At 53.3% G+C, this 23,414-nt stretch overlaps 1 protein-coding gene across 1 annotated transcript in view; it reads left to right on the forward strand.

The window, feature by feature from the left end:
* The window catches only part of MBTPS1 (membrane bound transcription factor peptidase, site 1), a 51,250-nt gene that overhangs the window by 18,936 nt on the left and 8,900 nt on the right, over positions 1-23,414 (forward strand). The window contains exons 6-18 of the mRNA XM_045987731.1: positions 76-185; positions 930-1,046; positions 1,459-1,526; positions 4,906-5,008; positions 6,452-6,603; positions 9,344-9,505; positions 12,754-12,898; positions 16,214-16,396; positions 16,963-17,135; positions 18,311-18,426; positions 18,960-19,116; positions 20,093-20,217; positions 21,106-21,183. Coding sequence (XP_045843687.1) covers positions 76-185; positions 930-1,046; positions 1,459-1,526; positions 4,906-5,008; positions 6,452-6,603; positions 9,344-9,505; positions 12,754-12,898; positions 16,214-16,396; positions 16,963-17,135; positions 18,311-18,426; positions 18,960-19,116; positions 20,093-20,217; positions 21,106-21,183 — 1,689 coding nt within the window. The remainder of the gene's footprint in view (positions 1-75; positions 186-929; positions 1,047-1,458; positions 1,527-4,905; positions 5,009-6,451; positions 6,604-9,343; positions 9,506-12,753; positions 12,899-16,213; positions 16,397-16,962; positions 17,136-18,310; positions 18,427-18,959; positions 19,117-20,092; positions 20,218-21,105; positions 21,184-23,414) is intronic.

Here is a 23,414-nt window from a genome sequence, read left to right on the forward strand (position 1 = left end):
GAGTTGCTCTTTTTCAGCTGGGTTTCCCACCCAGTGTCAGCCGTGTCCTGTGACTTTTCTCCTTGTGGTCTGCAGGGCTGGGCCACGGCACCTTCGTGGCAGGCGTGATAGCCAGCATGCGGGAGTGCCAAGGCTTTGCTCCAGATGCGGAACTCCATATTTTCAGGGTCTTTACCAATAACCAGGTAGGTGTTTTGAGGACCCCTGAGGCTTACGGAGTTGACATCAGAACATAAAAGGTGAAACTTGGGAGAACCCGTTCATTCAGAAGCAGCTCATTTAGTTCATTTAGAAGACCTCCTCGATGCCGAGCTGCTTCTGGCCTCCTGTATTTGCCTGTACGAGCAAATGTAAACAGGTCTTATTTATGAACGCCTTTAAGAAACATAATTCTTAAATATTGCACTAATGCTCTTTCTACTGTAAGTTTAATTGTATTTTTTATACAAACGTCTTGAGTGGTGTTACACGAGGCGATTCAGCTCTGTCCGAGAAATAATTCTGTGAGATAACTTTGATTGATGCCGTTTCCCCTCCGGTCCGGTTAGGAATGAAGAACGTTAGTACAGCAAACCGTGTAGAAATGCTCAGCTGAAAGGGACGTATCTTGTGATTAGTCCTTTCGAGGAGGCACTGAGATCTGTGGGGTTCGGCTCACCCTGGAAGGTGTACCGGAGAGTGAGGCGCTGGACGGCTGGCTAGGAGAGCGCGGCCGCCCCCACCGCACGGCTGTCCCTTGAGTCCGGCTGCCGGGAGCTAGAATTTCCGGGTGTCTGCTTCACATTTTGGAGCATTATTTGTTCTTGGTTTTCGTTTCTGAAATTGAAGTTAATATGTCATGCTTGTTAAGAGTCTGTAGGGACCCTTAGAAACAAACTCTGTCGTCGCCCTTGGAGACTTCACTAAAGTCATGTCTGGCGGTTGACTAGGTGTCCTACACCTCCTGGTTCCTGGACGCCTTCAATTACGCCATCCTGAAGAAGATGGACGTGCTGAACCTCAGCATCGGTGGCCCCGACTTCATGGACCACCCCTTCGTCGACAAGGTTGGTTGTGTCCCCGCAGGAAGGACGGTGGCGCCTGGTCACAGCTTCTGCTCTGAGCGCTCTGTCTCTGGTGCGCTGGTGGCCTGTCAGGCACAGTGTGCCTGCCTCGCGAGGACGATGGGTGGTGGCGTGAGCTTTGGCGACTGGCGGTGGGAGCGGCACATCTGCGGGCTGGGTTCCTTCTCCGACGGCGCGTTCCTGGACCTGCCCGGAGAGCGGGCTCTGCTCTGTGTGACGGAAGGCCCCGGGCCCTGGGCCTCGTCGGCACTCACGCTCGGGCTGGTTGGCAGACGTCCATGCCCGTGAGGGTCTAGTGTTACATCTGGAGGAGAAGGACAGTTTGGACAGTTGTGTGGTGTGTGTTGATTGAGACCGGCCTGCTTCCATCAATACATGTCTGCTAATCCCGTAGGTGTGGGAGTTAACGGCTAACAACGTGATCATGGTTTCTGCTATTGGCAACGACGGGCCTCTTTATGGGTAAGTACTCCCGCAGCGATGACTTGGAGGTGTTTCCCCCGAAAGAACTCCAGATCCGTTGTTCGTCTGTCTCTGTTTTTTCCTTTTTGTATCTGTCTCGAACTGTGTATCACGGGGACGTTCCCTGCACAGCCAGCCAGGCTGCGAAATGAACCAGTGCCCACCGTCTCATGGGTCAGCTCAGGCTGGCCTCTTTTTATTTAATTTTTTATTTATTATTTTCTTGTTTAATGTAAGCAGTTTGGAGGCCTGCAGTTTTTATTTTACATTTTTTTTTTTTTTTTCTAAAATCAGTCGGGGAAGTAAACCTGCTAGAAATAAGTGGATTGCATGGTATTTATGGAGATCCTCTCTGTGCAAAGCCCGGGCGTGAGAAGGTAAACAGGACGAGGGGCCTGTTGTCTTAGGAAGGACCGGGCGCAGCCGCCACAGCGGGCCCCGATGCAGACCCGGCCAGCGCCTGCGCCTTGACGAGTGGGGTCACATGGAGGGAGGCAGAGGGAATGCTGTCCCAGAAATGCCCCTTTGTGCTGGGTTGTTGTGAACTAACGCAGCGTGAGACGCGGAACGTCAGTCACTGCGGTACGGGCCCTCAGTTCTTGTCCGGCCTTGCACCTCCGGCTCCGATTTTCCTGTAGGTGACACGTGTAAGTCCTCTCTCGTGCTGAAGTACCGTCCTCCCTTGTGCGGTTTGGCGCTGTGATGGGGTGAGGGGACCACGGAGAGGAAGAAAACACAGAGTGTGCTCACTGCTCTGCAGCCCAGTGGGGAGAGACGAGCGTGTGTGTGTGTTCGTGTGCCCTCCCAGTCGCTCCCTGCATCGTGCACTGATACCTCCAGGCGTGCACGGCGGTGTCCCGAAGACCGATGGACTGACGTGAGGGGCCCCGGGCTCGGGGCCGGGCCGAGCTCTGGGAGACGACTGTTGGTATAAGTCGGGAGCTGTACGTGCTGGCAGCCGTGGTTCCAGCCTCATCGTTCTTAGTGGTCCTGGGTCCTGTCTCCTTGGAAGGGGCCCACGGTTCTGGTTTGCTCTGTCGCCTGCCGTGTGCGTCCGGCTCCACTGTGGGACGCCCCGGTACCGCGTAGTCCCCTCCGGCTGTCTTGTTGCCCCTTTTGCGTTTCTCTCCTTGGCCACTTCTCCCATTTCTGGTCCCCCCTCACTCCAGAGTCCCCAGACTGTCCATCAGCTTTCCAGCCTGTCTCCCTGCCTGGACAGTGTAAGGTCCCTACTGTGGGAAGAGCGCAGGCCGTGGGGCCCTCTCGTCGCTGGGCCTTGGCCTCATTGTCCGTCATGGTGGGCGTGAGGCCCCCCTGGGTGGCGCTTGTGGGGGCGCTTGTGAGGGACACCTTCGACCCGCAGGGAAGGCTCTGCCAATACTGAGCCCTTGGAAGCGGTGGCTGTTCTCGTTCCTTGTTTTCTGTTCTTCTCAGACACGTTCTGGCAATTTTCTTCTTCAAGACTCTGCTGTAGGTCATCATTGCCCAATCAGATACACATTCATTTTTTTGTTTTTTAAGGTCCTCGCTACTCTATCCTGGAACCAGCGAATCTTTTCTGCAAAGGCTCACAGAGTAAATATTTGAGGATTTGCAGGCCGTGTGGTGCTCGTTGTCAGCACCCACCCGCCCCCGTAATGGGAAAGCGGCCCTGGATGTGCGTGGACGAGTGGGCGTGGCTGTTCCAGGGGAAGTGTGACGTGCATGGACAGACGGTGGACCTGCTCGGGTCCGCAGCCCCAGCCGGGGAACGGGAGCCTGCAGGTGCTGGGTCCTCTCAGCCCCCCAACCCCCCTGTGCACTCCCCGGTCCCGGTCCCCTCCTGGGCCTCCCTGCGGCGGCCGCATTTATCTGCGCCCCCATCACCTGTTCTGCTCAGCCTCCTCGCTCGTCTTTCCGTCTGTCCGCACCCCTCTCGCCAGCTCTGCACGCACCGTCTGACTGCTCTGCCCCACGCTGGTCACTCTTCTGAAATCCTGTGACTTCTGCGGGCTGTCACACTGTTACAGGCCAAGAGTTGTCCATTCTCCGTGTGTCAGAGGAGCACCCTGGAAAGGGCCCTGCGTCGGACTCACGTGTCTGCTTGTGGAGCCGCACAGGGCTCGTGCTGGGTACGGCCTGGCCCGCGCCGTGATGCTTTCCTGCTTGGGCGTTGGGGCGTGCTCGGCGGAGGACGGGGCTGTGCTCAGAGGGCTGTCGTCTGCCACAGGCGAGGCGCTGCTCGCGCCTCTGGAAGTAATGCTCACATCCCCGCAGGTGCCCCACCTGCCGGCCTCTCTCCGCGTCCTGCACCCTTGGGACACTTGGACTTCGTTTTTGTCACAAGCCAATAAAAAAATCCCCATTGGGGCCTCTGAGCAACCTGCTGGTAGCATGTCGGTGGCTGTGAGCTAAGAAGGCCGTGCCGGGATTGAGTCCTGGTGCTTCAGAATAGTGCGGTGTAAGCACGTGCCCTAGAGTCTCGCTTCTGGAACCCCTTCCGCCCCCACGAGTCACTTGTGGTTATTGAGTTGTCACAGTTCTGGTTTTGGTGATGGGGCTGTAGTAGGTGAAGTTCAGAAAGGGAGTTTCACGCATTAAAACTGGTACTTTCCAGCAGTTCGGTTTTATCTTGACTTAACCTCTTGTCTTTAGAATTAAAACCTTTTGTTGTGATTCGCTCCACTGTGATTCCTGTGCAGATTCGGTCCACCCGAGGTACTGAGAATTGCGTGGTTCTTCTTTATGTCTGCGCCGTGAGGGGTCCCGAGGAGGGTGGAGGGGTCGGTCCTCCGTCGGCCCTGAGGCAGGCCAGTTGAGAACTCTGACTTCACGGCGGTGGCAGGGGCCAGTGTGTGGCTGGCGCTGCTTCCCAGAGAAGTGTGCGATCTCACACTCGTGGCGTGAGGGCATGTGAGTGGGCGACTGTCGCGAGCGCACGGAGTCTCTTGCTGTTCAGAGAGAGGACTCCTTCAGGCCTGGAAGCACGAGGGAGCGGAGTGTCTTGGGAGAAAACGCGGAGGTGCTCCGCGTACGAGATAACGGCCTTAGCCCGGTGTGTGGGCAGCAGAGAGCGTGGCCTTTGGATAGCCACAAGGAGCCATATGAGAACCTAATGCCATCTCGGGTCTCTCTGGGAGTACGGCCCTTACCTGAATTACTCTTTTTTTTTTTTTTTTTTTTTAAAGATTTTATTTATGAGAGAGAGACGGGGGGCGGGGTGAGGAGCTGGCTGTGCTCAGTGCAGAGTCTGACCCGGGGCTCGATCTCGGGACCCCGCGATCCTGACCTGAGCCGAAATCACAAGTCACGTGCTCCGTCGACGGAGCCACCCAGGCACCCCCTGAATTATTCGTGTAAACTGACTTCTCTTCCCTTGTGTCTTTGTGCCTCGCTCTAGCACGCTGAACAACCCTGCTGACCAGATGGATGTGATTGGAGTGGGCGGCATTGACTTTGAGGACAACATCGCCCGCTTCTCTTCGAGGGGAATGACCACCTGGGTAGGCTTTTCTTCACTAGCGGGATGTGCCGCACAGGACGTGTGTGTCCGAGCCATGGGTGTGTGTACAGGTGTGCCTGTGGAGGAGAGCTGGGGAGGGGCCAGGGCTGCGGGGGCTCGCCTGGCCACGAGGATGAGTGATCGGGCCCCGTGGACATCTGCCGTCTCATCGTGGCGTGCGGGCGGGGGCCGGTGGTGAGTGGTGCGTCCCACTTCTTAACTGACTTCTGAGTAACTCGCTCTTTAGATGGTTGGATTCACGCCCACTTGTCCTGACTGGTAGGAAGGCAAGCAGTCCTTCCGCCGTGCTGGGGAAGATCATATTTCTTGTCTTAGGAGGCTGGAGAGGCCAGTGAGAACAGCTCTTCCTCAGCTCTGCTGCCCGGGAGATAATCCTGTTTAGCTGGGGTAGCGCCGGCACATTCATCCGTTGGGCTCCTTGGGGTTGATGGTGCCGCTGAGTCGTCCTCCTTCACCCCCAGAGCAGAGCTGCTCCTGTGGGTAGCGCTCGGGTGCTCCCGTCTGCCCCTCCTGGTGCTCTGACTCATGGGTCTTGCCCTTGGCCTTCACCAAGGCCTTGTTTTGTGGCGGCATTTTGAGCAGCATTCCTGCTTGGTCTGGAAGGCATCTTTACGCAGTGCCCCACGCTGAGTCTGGATCCCACACCTTGGAACGTTTGAGAGCCAGGAAACACTCGCTCAGTTCAGACTGGCGTGCTTCTTTCTGATACGGTATAAGATCTTGTCATTCTCGTTTTGCCTCAGTTTCCAGGACATTTAAGAGAGTACTCCGTTAGGGGCACTTGGGTGGCTCAGTGGGGTAAGCCTCTGCCTTCAGCCCAGGTCATGATCTCAGGGTCCTGGGATCGAGCCCCCCATCGGGCTCTCTGCTCGGCGGGGAGCCTGCTTCCCTCCACCCCCTCTCTGCCTGCTTCTCTGCCTGCTGTGATCTCTCTCTGTCAGATAAATAAAACTTTTTTAAAAAGGCGAGTACTCAGTTAAAATCTTGTTGCTCGTGCAGTCACGTTTATCGTTCTGAGCGTTTCTTTCCCTCTGTCGACAGTCTGAAATGTCCAGCGATGTCGTGTTATCCTTTATCTGTGAAGAAATACTTTTTCTTTAGTCTTTAATTCTGATTTTTGGATATTTATGTTGTAATGCTAACGTTTGGGGTCCTTCGAGCATCTCCAGGTTCTGGTCTTTTAGACACTCACTTTCAGCGGCTCCGTGGTGTTACTCTTACACTGGCCGTTACAGAGCACACCCCAAATAACTTCATTTTCTACACGGCCATTTAAGCGTGAGTTCTAGCGCAGTGAATTTCAGATAAAATAGTGCGTGACTAAGGTTACGTCGTGTGGAAATAACCCCACGTCCACCCCGAACTGCGGTAGCCACATGCTGGCGCCGTGCTTTGGGGGAAACCAAGCTTCTCTCCTCCGTAGGAACTCCCGGGAGGCTATGGCCGCGTGAAGCCTGATATCGTCACCTACGGTGCTGGAGTGAGGGGCTCCGGTGTGAAGGGGGGCTGCCGGGCTCTGTCGGGGACCAGCGTGGCTTCTCCGGTGGTTGCCGGTGCCGTCACCTTGCTGGTAAGGTGAGTGCCTCTCAGCAGAGAGCATGTGGTGCCCGCAGACTGAGACCTGGGTCCTGCTTGTCCCCAGCCAGGCTGGAGGGTCGGGGAGCGTGCCAGGAACCTCGCTCCCTCCCTCTCCCCCTCTCCACCCCATCCATGTGCGGGGGATTCGCGTGCGTGAGCACACGCTGACTCTGGCTGGAAAGCACTGTCTGAGGGAATGGTATCTGCCACGGTTCCAGTGTCTGCTTTTGTTCCAGTTGGTTTATGGTAAATACCTCAAAAAAAAAAAAAAAAAAAAAAAAGATTTATTTATTTGAGTGGGGGGAGAGGCAGAGGGAGAGGTAGAGAGAGAATCCTAAGCAGGTTCCATGTCTGGCCCAGAGCCTGCCCCGGGCCTTGTTCTCAGGACCCTGAGATGATGACCTGAGCCAAAATCAAGAGGCGGGTGCTTAACCGGCTGAGCCACCCAGGGGCCCCTTAAAGAGTCAGTTGTTTAAGGGCTGCTTTCAGCTTGGGTCATGATCTCAGGGTCCTGCATTGAGCCCCAAGTCGTCAGGTTCCTGCTCTGCAGGGAGTCTGCTCCTCCCTCTGACCCTTACTCCCCATGCATGTGCCTGCGCACACGCTCTCTCTGTCTGTCTCTCAAATAAAGCTTTTTTTTTTTCTCAAATAAAGCTTTTTAAATAAAAAGTGGTTGTCGGTTCACAGCAATATTGAGGAAGGTACGGGATTTGCCACGGACCCTGTGCCTCCATTTTATTTTTCTTAACATGCCAATTTTGTGCTATAGTTGCTAAGTCTGAACAGAATATCAGGCAGGGCACAAAAAGTCTGATGTTTTCCTTCCGTTTCTTCCTTTCCTTAGAGAGTTCCCTTTCCTTGTCCTCTGTTAGCCGAGGAGCTGTGTTCAGGCCGCGGGACGGACCGTCTCTATGTAATTTATCAGTCCATTTCGTTGAATCCCTCGTACCCTTGGAACAGAGCTTGGTGACTGGCCCTTAGTTCTGCAGAGAGTGAAGTTGGAAGATGTTCTCAGAGGCAGTTGGCCAGAAGTGACGCTCACGGGCTGTGACTGAGTCGGATGGGCAGTGTGCCTCAGTCCGAAGGTTACAGAGAGGTCTTTGGAGTTCGTGCTCGTTTGGTGTTTTCCCCCAAATCGCTTTCTACCTGGGTGAGGTGTCGGTTGAGCTTTTGTATTGGGCTCACGTAAACCCATATAGTGGAAAGTTAATGTAGTCCGTGTTCATTTTGAAAGTAAGAGGGCAATGATAGTAAATGTTTTTATATTTGAAATTCTTTTTTAAAGCAAGTAAGTTTATGTTGACTTTAGCTTCTGAGGCCTGGGCTGTGTTTTAATTAGTCATCATTGAGAAAGGTAGCTGTCTGTCTCTGTCCTCCTTCTCCCATCCTTCCCTTAGCGTTCAGAGCCATAGTCTTGAAAATGCGGAGCCTGGCTGGGGTGGTCTCTGGAGAAGAAGCCTTTTCCCTTCCACTTGTTTTCCTTACCCCGTGTTCCACGTGAAGAGGCGCTGGCGAGGGCCGGCAGACCGTGGGGTCGCCTGGCGCACGCAGGCCTTCATACTCGGGGAGGAGCGCGCTCGACTAGGGTCCAGCTACGCTGTTGCTTACGGGCATAGGGACCCTGGCTCCTTCCCCACCGACTGTGACTGCGGGCCAGGCTGAGGCTCGGCTGCGCTCCTGAGCCCAGAGGACCTCTCCCGTCGGGCGAGCAGGGAGAAGAGGAGGCTTTCGTTTCCAGGAGCTCCTCTAAGTACAGCTGCTTCCCGTGTCAGGGAAGCCTTTGACCTTCCTGTCTCCCTGGAGCTCAGAAGTGCGCCCAGGGCGAGTCTGCTCACCTCCAGCCTGGCAGCCCTCCCGAGGAGGCCGGGCCTGGCCTTTGGTCTGGCCTGTTGGTGCGGGGGTGGGTGTGTGCGGCTGCGGCCGAGCTCCTGGCAGCTCTTTGGGTCTCACTCCCGCTGGACCACCTCGGCCTCTCCTGACACCGGATGGCCCACCCAGACGAGTAGAAATCCCGCACACCTTCCAAGACCAGCCGCCCTCATAGAGACTCGGGAGCTGTGCAGAGTCTGTTTCTCTTTCGTTTTCTGGGTTTTGTTCCCCACGCTGAGGGGTTGACACTTAATTGTATTTGTGATTCGTGAGCATAGAGAAACTGCGTGTTCGTGCTAGCGTTCTCCAGCGCCGATGCACCTGCGAATCCCGGGCCTCCTGGCCAGGTAGAGCCGTGCGTTCGTTTGTCGGGTGCGTTCTGATGAGGCGGCGGCCCAGGTGTGTGCGTGCTGTGGGGCCTTGTCACTTGGCGCTGTGGCTCCTGCCTGTCCCACCTGGAGGTCCTCCCTGGCGCCATCTGGTGTCCGCTCCTTATGCCGCAGGGTGCTGTTGCAGCTGGTCCACTGCCTTCTGCCAACCGGCTTCCCTTTCCCTCAGGAGCCAGGCGCTCTGACCTCTTCTGCCTCCTGCCGCCTTTGCGGTCTCTTGAGTATGTCGCTGGGAAAATATGTGTTTCTGATAGACTCAGTACGAACAGGCAGCAGCTCCCTGAGTCACATGGCTAAGAAGTCATCCTGAGACAGGTGCAGAAATGACACATTTGTTCTCAGCCCACGCGGACTTGCGGAGCAGCCTCCGGGAGATGTGACGCCAGATCGGAGGTCACGGGCCTGCGCGTCCACAGGGATAGTCCGATTTTCCTCCTTCCACCGAGAGGTAATGAGCAAATCCGTGATTTTCTCTCCAGCACAGTGCAGAAGCGCGAACTGGTGAACCCGGCCAGCATGAAGCAGGCGCTCATTGCGTCCGCCCGGAGGCTTCCTGGCGTCAATATGTTTGAGCAGGGCCACGGCAAGCTGGATCTCCTCAGGGCCTATCAGATCCTCAACAGCTACAAGCCGCAGGCCAGGTTGGTACGCTCCCTCTACATCGGCCTCCCTCCCGCTCCGGGCTCTGAGGGTGGTCCCCCACTCCCTGCACAGGATCCTGGCCTCGGGGCGGGAGCTGGGCCCTGATCACACTGCGCTGGACCCTCGGGGAGGGCGGACACCCTGCTGCGGGGCCGCTGCCGCCAGAGCGCGGTCAGGTCACGTTTTGCTGCTTGGAACACTCGTAGCTTAAGATACTGATTTGGTTTCTTTTACCCTTTTTTTTTTGGTTAAAGATTTATTTTGGAGAGAGAGAGTCCTCAGACTCCCCGCTAACCAGGGAGCCCAGCGTAGGGCTCGAGTCCAGGACCCTGAGAGCATGACCTGAACTGAAATCAAGAGTTGGTCGCTTAACCGACTGAGCCACGCAAGGCGCCCCAGAACTTTCTTTTAAAATAATCTTAGGTTTGCGGAAATTTGCACAGGTAGTGTCGCTCTAGTCACGTTCCCTTTACTCAGCTTCCCCGACACCAGCACCTTCGCTGACAGCACTTGAACGCTTGGAGCCAGCCAGGGAGCACCAGCGCTCTGCTGCGATGAAGCCATGGGCTTGGCTCACAGGCGCCCGGGCCCCGGTGCGCTGCGTGCGTCCGGCCGGGATCCAGGCCTGTGCTCTTGCCCTGCCTTACCAGTCCTCCAGCCTGTTGCAGCTCATCTGTCTTTTGCTTTCACTCGTGACCACGACTTGTTTGGGAGTGCTGGTTACTTACGTAGTGGGTAGTAAGTAGTTACCTGATGTTTTCTCATGATTAGTTTGAGGTTATGTATTTTTAGTCAGAGTAGTTTTTGTTTTTTATTTTGAAACTTTTATTTGAAATTACTAGGTTTACAACGAAGTCACAAATAGTATGTTGAGGACTACAGCTTAGGAACGTGGTGCCTGCCTCAAAGCTTAGAAATTAACACTGCTTCGTTACCATGGCCTAATCTCCAGACTGTACTCACATGTCACCCATTGGGTGTCGCATCCTTTTCCGGGTCCAGGATGCAGCCACCATCCTGCAGTACACTGGGTGGGCCCATCTGCCTGGTCTCCTCCTGCGAGGACACTTCCTCGGTTCCGGTTCCTCTTACGGCTGGTGGTGTCCATTGGCCTCGTGTGATTGAGGTGGTGTGTCCCTCTGCGCCCTCCAGGAGGCAGGCACCAAGGGGGAGCATGTCTAGGAGATCAGCTACAGGGAAGGGACCTAGGAAGGACGACAGGAAGGGTCTGAGGGCTGCCACAGCACAGGTCCCAGAGTGTCCACTGATGGGGAGCTCTTGAACCACAGTAGCCCATTTGAGGATCCTGTGTCTCGGGCTGGGCCTGCCCTGGTTCCCCCATGCTCAGCCTTGGCCGGGGGCAGCAGGGGGCAGCCTGCCCCAGCACAGACACGGCAGGGGGTCCATCGGCCATGCTCCTGTGGCGGCTCCGAGCCGCAGAGCTTCTGGCTCCATGGGTGGCACCCGCCAGGTCCCTGCCCTGTCCCCTGTGATTGCTGAGGGTATTGTGTGGGCGCACTTGGAGATGATCCTTTCCTTCTCTTTTTTCTGTTATTTTTTAAATTTCTTTTTAAAAAAATTTTATTTGAGGCAGTGAGAGAATGAGCATAGGCAGAGGGGAGGAACAGAGGGAGATGGGGAGGGAGGCTCCCCTCTGGACAGCGAGCCTGACGCCGGGCTTGATCCCAGGACCCTGGGATGATGACCTGAGCCAGAGGCAGATGCTGAACTGACTGAGCCCCGCAGGCACCGGGAGATTCTAATGTTTCTAATGTCCTTTGGCTCACGGGTTCCACATCCATTGCTGGTTCTTGTCTGTAACAGTGTTAATCTGGAGGGTGCGCTCTGCTGACTTTGTTTCTCTCGTTCCTCCTACGTTTATTAGTTAAAATTCTCTACGGAAGAGCTGTCCCTTTTCTCTCCTGTACTTGCTTACCGGCTGGTTTAGGTCAGAGTGGGCACGGGGGTATTTGTTTTTCTCTGGACTGGAGCCATCGATAACCATTGTTGATTTTATTGCTCGAATTGTCCCAGATTTGGGACCCGTTGGAGGCTCCTTCTAGTTGGCTGCTGTGTCCTTGCGGCGCTCCTTGCTTGTGTTTTGAACACGTTCTCACTGTTGCAACACGGACTGAGCACCCGTTTCCAGCCCCGGCCTTGGTGTTCCTTGTTTCCACACGCAGCCCCCGCCCTGCCGTGGGAGGGGGTGTCCGGACGCAGCGCCCCACAGCAGTGTGTCCCCCGCCAGGGCTTGTGGCTTTGTCGGCCCTGTCTGTCGCTGTGGGTAGGAGCGCGTGAATGCATCGCTCCCCGGCCCCGCCCAGGCGGCGGTTCTCCGGCGCGTCTCTCCTGACATGGACCGCGCTTCTCCCCCGTGCCGGGCCCAGAGCATTCACCTGCTGGCGCAGAGTCCTCACAGTCTGTGCGGGAGAGTTCGGGAACGGCTGCGCCCTCCCCTCGTGAAACACACACGTCCTGACTGGAGTGCAGCGTCTGTGTCTCGTCCTCTTCGGCTTGCTTTCTTGGGAAGCGTCTGCTTATTCTTTCTGTTTTCCTGTGTGGTTTTGTTCCTCAGTTCTGAAGACTTCTTGACAGAGCGGGGTCCCTGAGCTTTCTCTCCGTGTGTCGGCGTTTTGACTCGGCGTGAAGTGTTTGTTGTGTTCCGTGTGTGTTTCCAGGAGCCACATTTGTTAGGTTCTTGCTGGTGTTGCCAGCCTGGATTTTGAGTCACAGAAGGCTTTTCTCTGCACGAAAGTACAAGGAATTCACCCACGTTTTCTTCTAATATGTGTGTGTGTCCTTTTATATCCTCAAGTTTCTCTGGCGCGTGTGGAGTGTACTCTTGTGTCCATGTGAAACAGGGATCTTACTGGGTCTTTGCCACACGGCCACCCGTCTGTGAGCTCCCGTTCCTAAACGCTGTCTCTGCCTCAGGGATGTGACGTGCCGTCCTTCGAGACTGGGGCCCGGGTATTCCCTGGGGGCGGTTCCGTGCCAGCCGGGGCCTCCAGAGTTCCAGAATCGTGGAAGGAAAGAGGGGTTTCCTGCTCCCTGTGCCACGTACGAGCAGTCTGGGCAGGCCGGCCTGTTGGCCTCTGGGCACGGGAAGTGTTGCGAAGTAGGTCCCTGGGTGCCAGCCCAGGGCGGCCCTGTGAGCAGCTGTCCCTGGCTCGGGTCCCCACGCAGGTGCGTTTCTGCAGCTCTAGTGCCTTTTGGTCCTCCTCTGACCCTGCGTTCTTTGTTCCAGCCTGAGCCCCAGCTACATCGACCTGACCGAGTGTCCCTACATGTGGCCGTACTGCTCCCAGCCCATCTACTATGGAGGGATGCCGACGATCGTCAACGTCACCATCCTTAACGGCATGGGCGTCACGGGAAGGATTGTAGATAAGGTGACACCGCTCTCGGGCTTGTGGTGACCTCAGACATGGCCCAGCCTTTGTGCCCGTCTCCCTCTCTCGCCTGTTAAAGCAGGGCAGGTTTCCTCCTGTCCTGGGTGCCAGGGTGTGGAAGCAGTGGTTTCTTTTCTCCTGAGTCCAAAACTGATAAGCTCAGAATAAATTAACGGAGCCAACTTGGTACTTTTTGACTTTGGCATTTCAAATTTGGCTCCCGAATGGACTAATTATATTTGATCCTTCATTGTCTGATTTCCCACCTATAATTAAATGCCCACCGCCATTAGTGTGTTCTTGAGTGAGCACGAATGGGCCTGTGGTTGAAAAGGGGGGTTCTTGTTTTTAGTCTTGTTTTCATAATTTTTCTTTTACTTCCTGCATAAGCATTACCATGATAATAAAGGACTGGGAAAAGAGAGCAGGGAAATCACTTCCAGCCCCCAGCACACTCACGTAGCCACAGTTTTTAAAGTCTTCTTTTCCAGCCTTTATCTCAAGTATGCGTTTTTGTTCTCCGTAAGGCCCAGGTTTACTCTCGTCTTCTCCGCTCTCATCATGTTGTCAGATGTAACTCTGCACAGCCCCGGGGTACTTGCTGACAGCTATTTGATATCACAGAGCAGTGCTGAATCATAATTTACCTACTGTTTTGTTTTGTTTTTTTTTTTTAACCCAAAACCCTTCTTTTAGCCTTCAGGGAACAAGCTGTTCTTCTTTTCAAGATGATTGTGATGAGCGTACAGAAATGGGCATTTACAGTGCAGGTTTACATAATCCAAATCTAAGTTAAAAGAGATTTCTACTTTGTTGTCCGTAAAAGACAAAACAGAACTCTGTTCACGCTCAGGCCCTTGCCCTCCGTTGATGGGGGTATTTCCACTGAGCACTGATCTGAGTGTCCTTCCTTGGGGTGTGATTTGAGACATTGTCATCAGATCTCAGAAGCTTGCCAGCGGTTTCCGTATCCCACTTCTTCACAGTGTGAATTCTTGATGTCGCATCTGTCCACACGCAGAGGCTGCAGCTGTGACTGCTTACTGTCAAGTTAGCCGCCGGGGCCCCGTGGGAAATGGCCCGCATCCGGGGCTTGGACAGCTGGGGGTTTCCAGCTGTAAATGTCTCACTGAGCATCTTTGCATACATGGTTTCCTTTTCTTCTGAAATAGGTTTTTAACGTAAACTCTCTGGATTGGAATCCCAAGTCAGAGAGCGTGGACGTTACTGTGGCCCTTGGTACACGCTACTGAACTCTTACCAGGAGTTAGGTCCGCGCACGCTGCTCTCAGCAGACCTGCCAGCGCTCTGCAGAGGCTCCATTGTCTGCACGGGCCGGGACAGCTCTTTATTTTAATTCCATGAGGCTGTTAAAAATTGAAATAAAATCCACATACCATAAAATGCAGCCTTTTAAATCAGGTGATTCACGACTATCCATGTTCTGTAATTCCTGAACGTTCTCATCACTGGAAAAGGAAAAGCCCCATTAGCAGTCGCTCCCCATTCTCCCTCCTCCCAGCCCTGGGCAGCACCTGAGGGCCTTTTGTCTCTGCAGCTGCTTCTTGTGGACAGCCCGTACACATGGGGTCACACCTGGTGTGGCCCGTCGTGACTGGCCTTTCGTGCAGCATGTCTTCGTGGTTCATCCGTGTCCTAGCTCGTCGGTGTTTCGTTCCTCTTCGGAGTCGAGTGATATCTGTTGTGTGGTTGGTCCACGTTTGTGTTAGCATCAGTTGGCGGATGTTTGGTTTGTTTGAAGGTGGTTCATCTTTTTTTTTTTTTTTAAAGATTTTATTTATTGATTTGACAGACAGAGATTACAAGTAGGCAGAGAGGCAGGCAGAGAGAGAGAGGAGGAAGCAGGCTCCCTGCCAAGCAGAGAGCCCGATGCGGGACTTGATCCCAGGACCCTGAGATCATGACCTGAGCCAAAGGCAGAGGCCCAACCCACTGAGCCACCCAGGCGCCCCGAAGTGGTTCATCTTTTGACTTTAAATTCAGAGGGGAGGAAATGCGTGTTTTGCTTCCGAGGTCTTCTCCGCTTATCTGGGAGGTGGCGCTCTCCAGGTTGGTTCCCCGGTTGTATGGCCCCTTGTGTTAGGTAGCTTTTCATTCCCGTGACCTGTTCTTCCTGCTGGAATTCGGGGTTTCTCTGTCGATCTGAACCTCTCTCTGTCCTAGAAGAATTAACCATCATCGTGTTATACGTAACAGTTTCTCCCAGATGAGTGTCTTTCTCTTTGACGCTCGTGGTAGTGTTATTTACAGAGTTCTTTTCGGTTTCGTACAAGTTCCACACTTTGCTAGTGCTTGAATTTTCATCTTTCATAATTTCTCTTGTTTTCAAAAAATTAGAAACTTTTCTCTCCACAGTAGGACAAAATTCTCGATTGTATTTTGTATTACTATTCCTTTTATGCTTGTAAAATGCTTACTTTTCTCATCAATGTTGAATTCATTTGACACATGTTGTAAGAGATGGAAGGAAACTAACTTTTTTCTGTTGTTAACCAGTGATCCCTGGAGCATTTGTCACAAATCCCTTTCCTTCCTCAGTGTTTGTGGTGCCGTATCCTACACACACTTGTCATCTTTTTCAGATTTTTTTTTTTTTTAATATGCTGACTTGGGGAGAATATTGCTCCCTGGCTTGTGAGGGAAAAAGTAATTTAGGTTGGTTCGAAATACTGGTCCATTTTGTGGGCGCGAGTCTGTGTTTCTTCCAGATGCCCCCTCACATGCTCCCTCTGCCCGGTCGCAGGCCCCCTCCCTCCGGGCGGCCTGCAGAGACCTGCCTGCGCGGCCACTGGCTGTGTGGTCTGAGTTGGGACAGTTAATCCACGCCATTTTAGTATTTTCTTCCTTTATATTGCTGTGATTCTTAAAGCATACAAATAATTGAAAATTGTTCTCAAATTGGAGAGGTTTTGTTTATTTCCGTTCTTTATCATCTAAAAGTTCTTTGCTAAACCATTGTCTTTTTTTTTTTTTTAAAGATTTTATTTATTTGACAGAGAGAGATCACAAGTAGGGAGAGAGGCAGGCAGAGAGAGAGAGAGGAGGATTTTTTTTTTTTTTTTTAAGCTTGGCAAAAAATCCTCTTTAGAATTGGAGACTGTCCCAATTAGTTGTTTCTAGACTGTTCTAACGGATGCTGTTCCAGACTTTACCTGGTCTACTCCGGTTGTAGGTAGTTTAGGATCGGAACGTAAGTGTCCTTCGGTGCTGCTGAGTGGAGTGGGGTCTGAGGCCGAGACAGGGAAGGCTGCAGGCGAGCGCCTCACCGGACCCTCTGCCTGTTTCTCTCCGCAGCCTGACTGGCAACCCTACTTACCGCAGAATGGCGACAACATCGAAGTCGCTTTCTCCTACTCCTCCGTGTTATGGCCGTGGTCCGGCTACCTGGCCATCTCTATCTCTGTCACCAAGAAGGCAGCTTCGTGGGAGGGCGTTGCGCAGGGCCACGTCACGGTCACCGTGGCTTCCCCGGCTGAGGTGAGAGAAGATGCTGCACGCGGGGGAGGGGCCTGCCCTTGACCTTCCACCGGCTCCTGCCAGGAAGTGGGGAGTGGTGCTGGGAGGTGCAGGCCGAGTGCCTGGGGTCCGGGATTTGAAGCCGGCTGACAGGTGTGATGAGGCTTGCAGGCCGTGGTCGGGGCTGCCCGGGCCTGTGCCGCAGCCGGCGTTTCAGAGCCCACCCAGCAGTGCGTAGTGCTGCCGCCCGTGGGCTCGCCGAGCAACCGCAGGTAAGAGTAGCGCGTGCAAGAGTTCAAGTTCAGAATGATTGCACAGATACTCGTGCTCTCCGAGGGGCTGTGGGGCCGCACCTGTGTAGTCCGGTAGGTTTTAGAAACAAGGTGCCTTACGTCTTAAATTCTGAAAGGAAGGATTTTAATGGGGTGAACTGTGACATGTGAATGTTTCGTCCCACATTTGTCATTAGGAATGCTTGTGTTCAAATTATTTGCGTTAAATTGATACATAGAAGCGATTTTTTTAAACCCAAAAGCCTGCCAGTTTCTTCTGAGTCAAAGGGGCGGTTTGAATGCCTTTTATTTCAGTCAAAAAATGGTGCAGAACAGACTTCGACCGTGAAGCTCCCAGTTAAGGTGAAGATAATTCCCGCTCCTCCGCGGAGCAAGAGAGTTCTCTGGGACCAGTACCACAACCTCCGCTACCCGCCCGGCTACTTCCCCAGGGATAACCTGAGGATGAAGAATGACCCTCTGGACTGGTAAGCAGCCGCCAGCTGCCACGCTTATCCCCCGAGTCCTCCCACAGCAGGGGAGCCCGACCTTAGCACCCTCCGAGCTCGTCCTCAGGTGCTGTCTTTCCTTACTCTGCCGGGTCAGTCGGCACGCTTTCTCGGTCCTGTCTTCTCAGCGTGTCCCGAGTCCTGCCCCGGCTGGCTGCTGCGCCTCTGCTCCCCGCCCCGTCGGCACCCAGGTCATTGTCCTTGCCTGCCTGGATGGCAGCCTCCTGGCCAGTCTCACTCTTCCCCTAAAGTCGGTTCTCCATGCAGCAGCTCTGGTAATCTTAAAAAGCAGGGATTCAAGCACTCTTGGCCTCGAACTCTCCAGGCTCGTTCACATGCCAGACTCCCTGCTATGTGCTGCTCCACTGTCCAGACCCTGCCCCATGCCAGCCCTCGGCCAGCCTTCCTGGCCTGCCCTCCAGGGCAGTTGGCTTGGCTTCCTCGTGGCCCGTATGCCCGGCCCACTGTGGCCCTCTGTAAGTACTGGAGTTTGGACTTAATGCTGGAAGTGGGGGAGGAGGCAGCCTTGAAAGATGGGGGCAGGACACTCACAGGTGTGATGGGCTTTTCGTGAAGATGTCTCTGGAAGGCTCGGGCCAGAGGCCGGGGGGCAGGAGTGGTGAGAAGTTGGTGGGTGGAGGTAGGGGCCACATCCTAGAGAAGACGGGCTCGTGCTGTGGGCGAGCTGGCTCTGGAGGGCTGCAGGGAGGCCCCGGCGCATCCATGGGGCGCTTGGCAAGGGGCTTACGGAGAGGGCACAGTAGGAAAACGAGTGAGCTCCGGGCGAAGGGATGGGAAGGCGATCCACGTCGGTGCTGCCCGGTTAACGTCACTAGGCTCTGTGTTCCCGAGCCGGGTCTGGCGGTGGCTCTCCATGCTTGCCGCCGCCAGCGTGGCGCATCAGGGCACTTGGCAGAGCAGCTCTTCGGGCAGTCCGAGCTCATGCCATATGCGAGATCGCCTGGCACCACCCGTTTCACGTGCCAGCCCGGAGCGTGCTGGTCTGCGGAGGCTGAGCTCCGTGTGGCCGGCGGGAGCCCCCAGGCCCCTCTGGTGGCGAGCCGCAGGGTGTGAGGTGGCCGGCGTGGGAAGCCAGCTGTGTGGCTGGCTACGCCCTGGTCACCAGCAGGGACGGGGCCGTCCGTGTCTTTCAGGAACGGCGACCACATCCACACCAACTTCAGGGACATGTACCAGCACTTGAGGAGCATGGGCTACTTCGTCGAAGTCCTCGGCTCCCCTTTCACGTGCTTTGATGCGAGTCAGTATGGTGAGTCGCTGCAGGCGCCGGCCCCGTGTCCTTCCCGCGGGGTGGCCGTGTGGGGAAGGACGGACTGCGGGCTGAGCGAGAGGCCGCGAGGGGGCGGGCGCGGGGCCTGCCGTCCTCCAGGAGGCTGCAGGGGGGGCTCTGAGGCAGGGTGACACGTCTTCCCGTCCGGCGGTGACAGTGGTAACCTTTGGGGAAAGGGGACACTGGCAAACTCGGGACAAGGACATTTGTGCATTTTACGTATTCATTTTAACTGAAAGAAATTCGCGCTGCATTTTGCTGCTTCTCCATCGAGTGACATCTGTGTACCTGGGGGTCACACATGGAGGAGGCCAGCGTTGTTAGTAGGTGACTGTGCTTTGGACCCTTGTCCTCTGTTTTTAACCCCTTTTAGAGGGGTACGGGGGCCTCAGACCAAAATATTAGAAGCTGGAGCTTGAGACGCGGCCACCAGGGAAATGGGTGTGTTTCTGAAGCCACGAGTCCCACGGTTCAGAGGCACAGAGTCTCACCACCCACAATCCGTCCCTCAGGAACTCTGCTCATGGTGGACAGTGAGGAGGAGTACTTCCCTGAGGAGGTCGCCAAGCTGAGACGGGATGTGGACAATGGCCTTTCACTCATTGTCTTCAGTGACTGGTACAACACGTCTGTCATGAGGAAAGTCAAGTTTTACGACGAAAACACAAGGTACTGATGGGAGTTGGTGTTTGATAAGAGATTTGGCCTTTTGAGGATTAAATTCTGTCCAGTACGTACTTCAGAGGACTGGTCCAAAGGCAGTCCTTCCATGGCCAGAGACGGGTTCAGACGCGGGGCTGGAGCAGGCTCCCTGTCCCCCACAGCGGTGCTGCCGAGAGACGCTTGCGGAGTAAGCAACGTGCTCCTGGATCCGGGTGCTGTCTTCCCTCGTTGGTCCTAGATATTAGATACTGGAGCTTGCACTTTCTTCATTTCTCTGTTGTTGGATCTATACGAATTTAAGTGGATGAAAGGAACCATTATTTAAAGGAACGTTTTAGGGAGGCCTGGGAGGCTCAGTCGGTTGAGCGTCTGCCTTCAGCTCGGGTCATGATCCTGGGGTCCTGGGATCGAGTCCCACATCGGGCTTCTTGCTTGGCAGGGAGCCTGCCTCTCCTTCTGCCTGCTGTTCCCTCTGCTTGTGCTCGCTCTCTCTGACAAATAAATAAAATCTTTAAAAAAATTTAAAAATTAAAAAAATAAAGGAACGTTTTAGTAGATTAATTATTGATCAGGGATTCCCAGTGTTTTATGAATGTATCAGTAGAACATATTTTGAATTTTTTTCTTCAGAGTCTGTGACTTCAGCTTTAAAGATTTCTTTCTCGTCTCTTCGCGGATCCCCTTGTGGTCCAGGCTCTGGAGCGGTGTGTTTGTGCTCACGTGGTGTGTGGCGTCCAGTGCGTTTAGCTTTGACTTACTCTGTACACTGGCTGAAGCGTGTATGTCGCATTGTCGCTCAAGCCTGGACGGGGTTTCAACTGAAACCTTAGCGTGCCCAGGCTGGATCCTGGCAGCGACATTTAGTCTCATCATGAAAAGACAGACCGAGAGTGAGTGTGAGTGTGTGTGTGTGTGTGTGTGTGTGTGTGGTGGGAGAGTGGTTGCAGCCCCTCACAGCCCGAGCCCCCTCTTTGTTCCCTAGGCAGTGGTGGATGCCGGACACCGGAGGGGCGAATGTCCCGGCTCTAAACGAACTTCTCTCCGTCTGGAACATGGGGTTCAGCGATGGCTTGTACGAAGGGGATTTTACGTTAGCAAACCATGACAGTAAGTAAGGTTTCGTTTGTTCTTTAAAAGGGCCCATGATCAGGGCGCCTGGGTGGCTCAGTGGGTTAACGCCTCTGCCTTTCACTCAGGTCATGATCCCAGGGTCCTAGGATCGAGCCCCGCATCAGGCTCTCTGCTTGGCAGGGAGCCTGCTTCCTCTCTCTCTCTCTGCCTGCCTCTCCCCCTACTTGTGATCTCTATCTGTCAAATAAATAAATAAAATCTTAAAAAAAAAAAAAAGGGCCCATGATCTCAGGATGCGAGAGCATAAGCCACGTGTCTTTGAAGACACGGTGTCAGAGGGAGAGGACAGTGTGATTCCTGAAGAAGCAGGGTCCGTAGGCAGAACGGGTCAGTGTCTTCAAAAGAGGACATCTGCAGTCAAGCTGTCGCTTTATCCAGATTCTTCAAATGAGAGTCTTGTCTGCAGGCATCCCTGATCTTGGTGCCACTGGCCAGGTTCTTGACCTCACTGACGTGTGTTTCCGGAGAGGGAAACTCTCACCGATCCCTGATTTGTAAAATTCTGTTCAGGAAATCACTTTGCATGTCTCTCTGAAGAAGTTTCCCTGCAGGTTAGTTTTGGAAACTTGTCTTTAGAACAGTATCCTGAGCATTACTGTTAACCCCCGCTCGTCCTGACTGAATGCTTGGACTTCCGAAGTCTAGCCCGAGACCTCACGTTAGTAGCACTTTTTCAGCTTGAATTTGGGGGTTGAACCTGTCGTTTAAATGTGAACAGGCAGTAGCAGCAGCCTCTGTCTTAGAATTAAAAAGAACGTTCGAAAAACCGTCTGACGTAAAGACCGCACTTGAGGTGAGCGTGTAACTGGATAAAGCGCGTGCGTGCCTACATTCTCGTAACTCCGGATACTGCTCTCTCCCCAGTGTACTACGCGTCAGGGTGCAGCATCGCTAAGTTTCCAGAAGATGGCATAGTGATAACACAGACTTTTAAAGACCAAGGTAAGGAATGCTATTTTAGTGTCTTTCCTTTTTTTTTTTTTTATTTGCATATAATTCACATTGACTTTAAAAAAATTTTGTTTTTCCACATTGACTCTTTTGAGTTGTATAATTCTGTGACTTTCGTATTCACAGAGATGCACAGGCATCGCTCTTACCTGCTTCCACAACATTTTCATCACCCTATACCTCTTAGCAGTTTTGTGTTTTTAAAAAGCTTTTTGTAATATTTTTTGTATGGTACCTGCTTTAGGCAGGACTTCCAGAAGGTGGCTCTGGGAGAGAGGCTGCAAGGATAGCGAATTTGAATAGTTGTGGGCACTGATCACTGCAGGATAAGTAGAATTCCTTCAGGAGGTTGGCTGTTGTAGATGTGTGACTTCTTAACAACCTTCATAGTTGCTTAAAATTTGTTACTATTTGTGAATTGTTCTGTCTCTGTGATTGCCAGATCACTAAAATTTTAGAAAACTGCTGACCATGTTTTAAAGTTCTTAGCTGTGTAAAGAATATTAATTATGGAGTCATCTTTTAAAATTCTCTTAAGAATTTGAAGGGCAGCGGGGCGCTTGGCTGGCTCAGTCGGGGGAGCAGCGGCTCTTGATCTGGGGCTCGGGAGTTCCAGCTCCACACTGGATGTAGAGATGACTTAAAATCTTAAGAAGGAGGAGAAAAAAAGGAATTTGAAGGAAAGAAAGTTCTTCCCTTGCAGTTCTGCTGCTAATAGTTAGGGACAATTTCTTTGGTTAAAAATGACAAGGAAAAACAAACTGGGGGTTGCTGGGGGGAGGTGGGATTGGGAGAGGGGGAGCGGGCTATGGACATTGGGGAGGGGAGGCGAACCATAAGAGACTATGGACTCTGAAAAACAACCTGAGGGTTTTGAAGGGTCAGGGTGGGAGGTTGGGGGAACAGGTGGTGGGTAATGGGGAGGGCACGTTTTGCATGGAGCACTGGGTGTTGTGCAAAAAGAATGAATACTGTTACGCTGAAAAAATAAAATAGAATTATTATCATTAGCAATTAAAAAAAAAATGACAAGGAAGCAGAATTTCCCTGTCATCCGTTGGCATTTGTACAGTAGAATGTATTTTTTTTAATTACCTAGAGTGATTTTTCTCCCTTCATCAAGGCAAGGTCAGTCAATAAATAGATCTGTGTTCCTAAGATTGTAATTTAACTTCAGGCCCACCAATGATTCTGTGTTCCCAGTTGCTAGGCAGAGTTTACCATGGCCTGGTGATTGCTTCTGGAAACTGTTTCTCCCAGGGCACCGTGGTTTCCGGTGTGGTTGTGAGAGTAGTGGTCATGTTGCTGGCTTGTCGCTGCCTGGTTTTGGGGCGGGAGGGTGGGGGGAATCACTGTAGATTTCAGGGTGTGTGTTTTGCTGTTCTGGTGGTGAAAATAAAAATTAATTGCCTTGAAGTCCTTTCTAAGGGGCTTTTTATTTCCAAATAGCCTGTAAGTTGAATAATCTTTTGGGTACGAAATAGGAATGTGGAAATCTGGGTTACACTGAATCGGAGGGACCCTTTGTCAGAAAGAAGCCTCTGACTTACCATGAGCCGCATGGCAACGCAGTACGCATTTGCCCCGTTTCATCTGTTCTCTCTGTCTTTCCCTCCAACAAGAGAATCTTGTTTTCTCTTCCAGTTAGTTCCTTGTGGGATGATCCTCAGAGACCAAGAAATGCTCTATTTTTATAGCCACAGACTGGTTTAGGTGTCACCAGCACGGTAAACACCACGCAGAAGGTGTGCGTCTGTGCGGCGCAGAGCGACGTTTTGGCTTCAGGGCTAGCCTTGTAGGGTGTGCGGTGAGGTCCCGGGCACTTGCTGCCCGTGGCACTGATGCATTTTTGACTTCTTGGTTCGTTGGCCACTGTAAACTGTGAAATCTGGTCGGGCAGAGGTAAGAAGGCTCTGCTGTCGAACATTTGTTAACGGTGAGACCGATAGAACAAGTGCCTTCAATCGGCTCTAAAAATCAGTTATATTTGTCCTTGCTTTTAATAATAAAATGCAAAACCTACGGATATGTAACTGAAGCCACGGAGTGCCTCTGTGTACCGAGAGCTGCCTGGCCAGCGACCCCTTGTGAACGCAGCCCCGGGATGTAGGCCTTTCGTCAGAATCCGAGGGGACATAAATGTGTGTTGTCAGGACTACAAATCCTGTGTTCTGCCGTTTCAAGTGAAGATGGGAGAGGATGGCATGGAGATGTGTGTACAC

This window comes from Meles meles, chromosome 19 (genome assembly GCF_922984935.1).
Source record: "Meles meles chromosome 19, mMelMel3.1 paternal haplotype, whole genome shotgun sequence".
In the NCBI taxonomy this organism is placed as follows: domain Eukaryota; kingdom Metazoa; phylum Chordata; class Mammalia; order Carnivora; family Mustelidae; genus Meles; species Meles meles.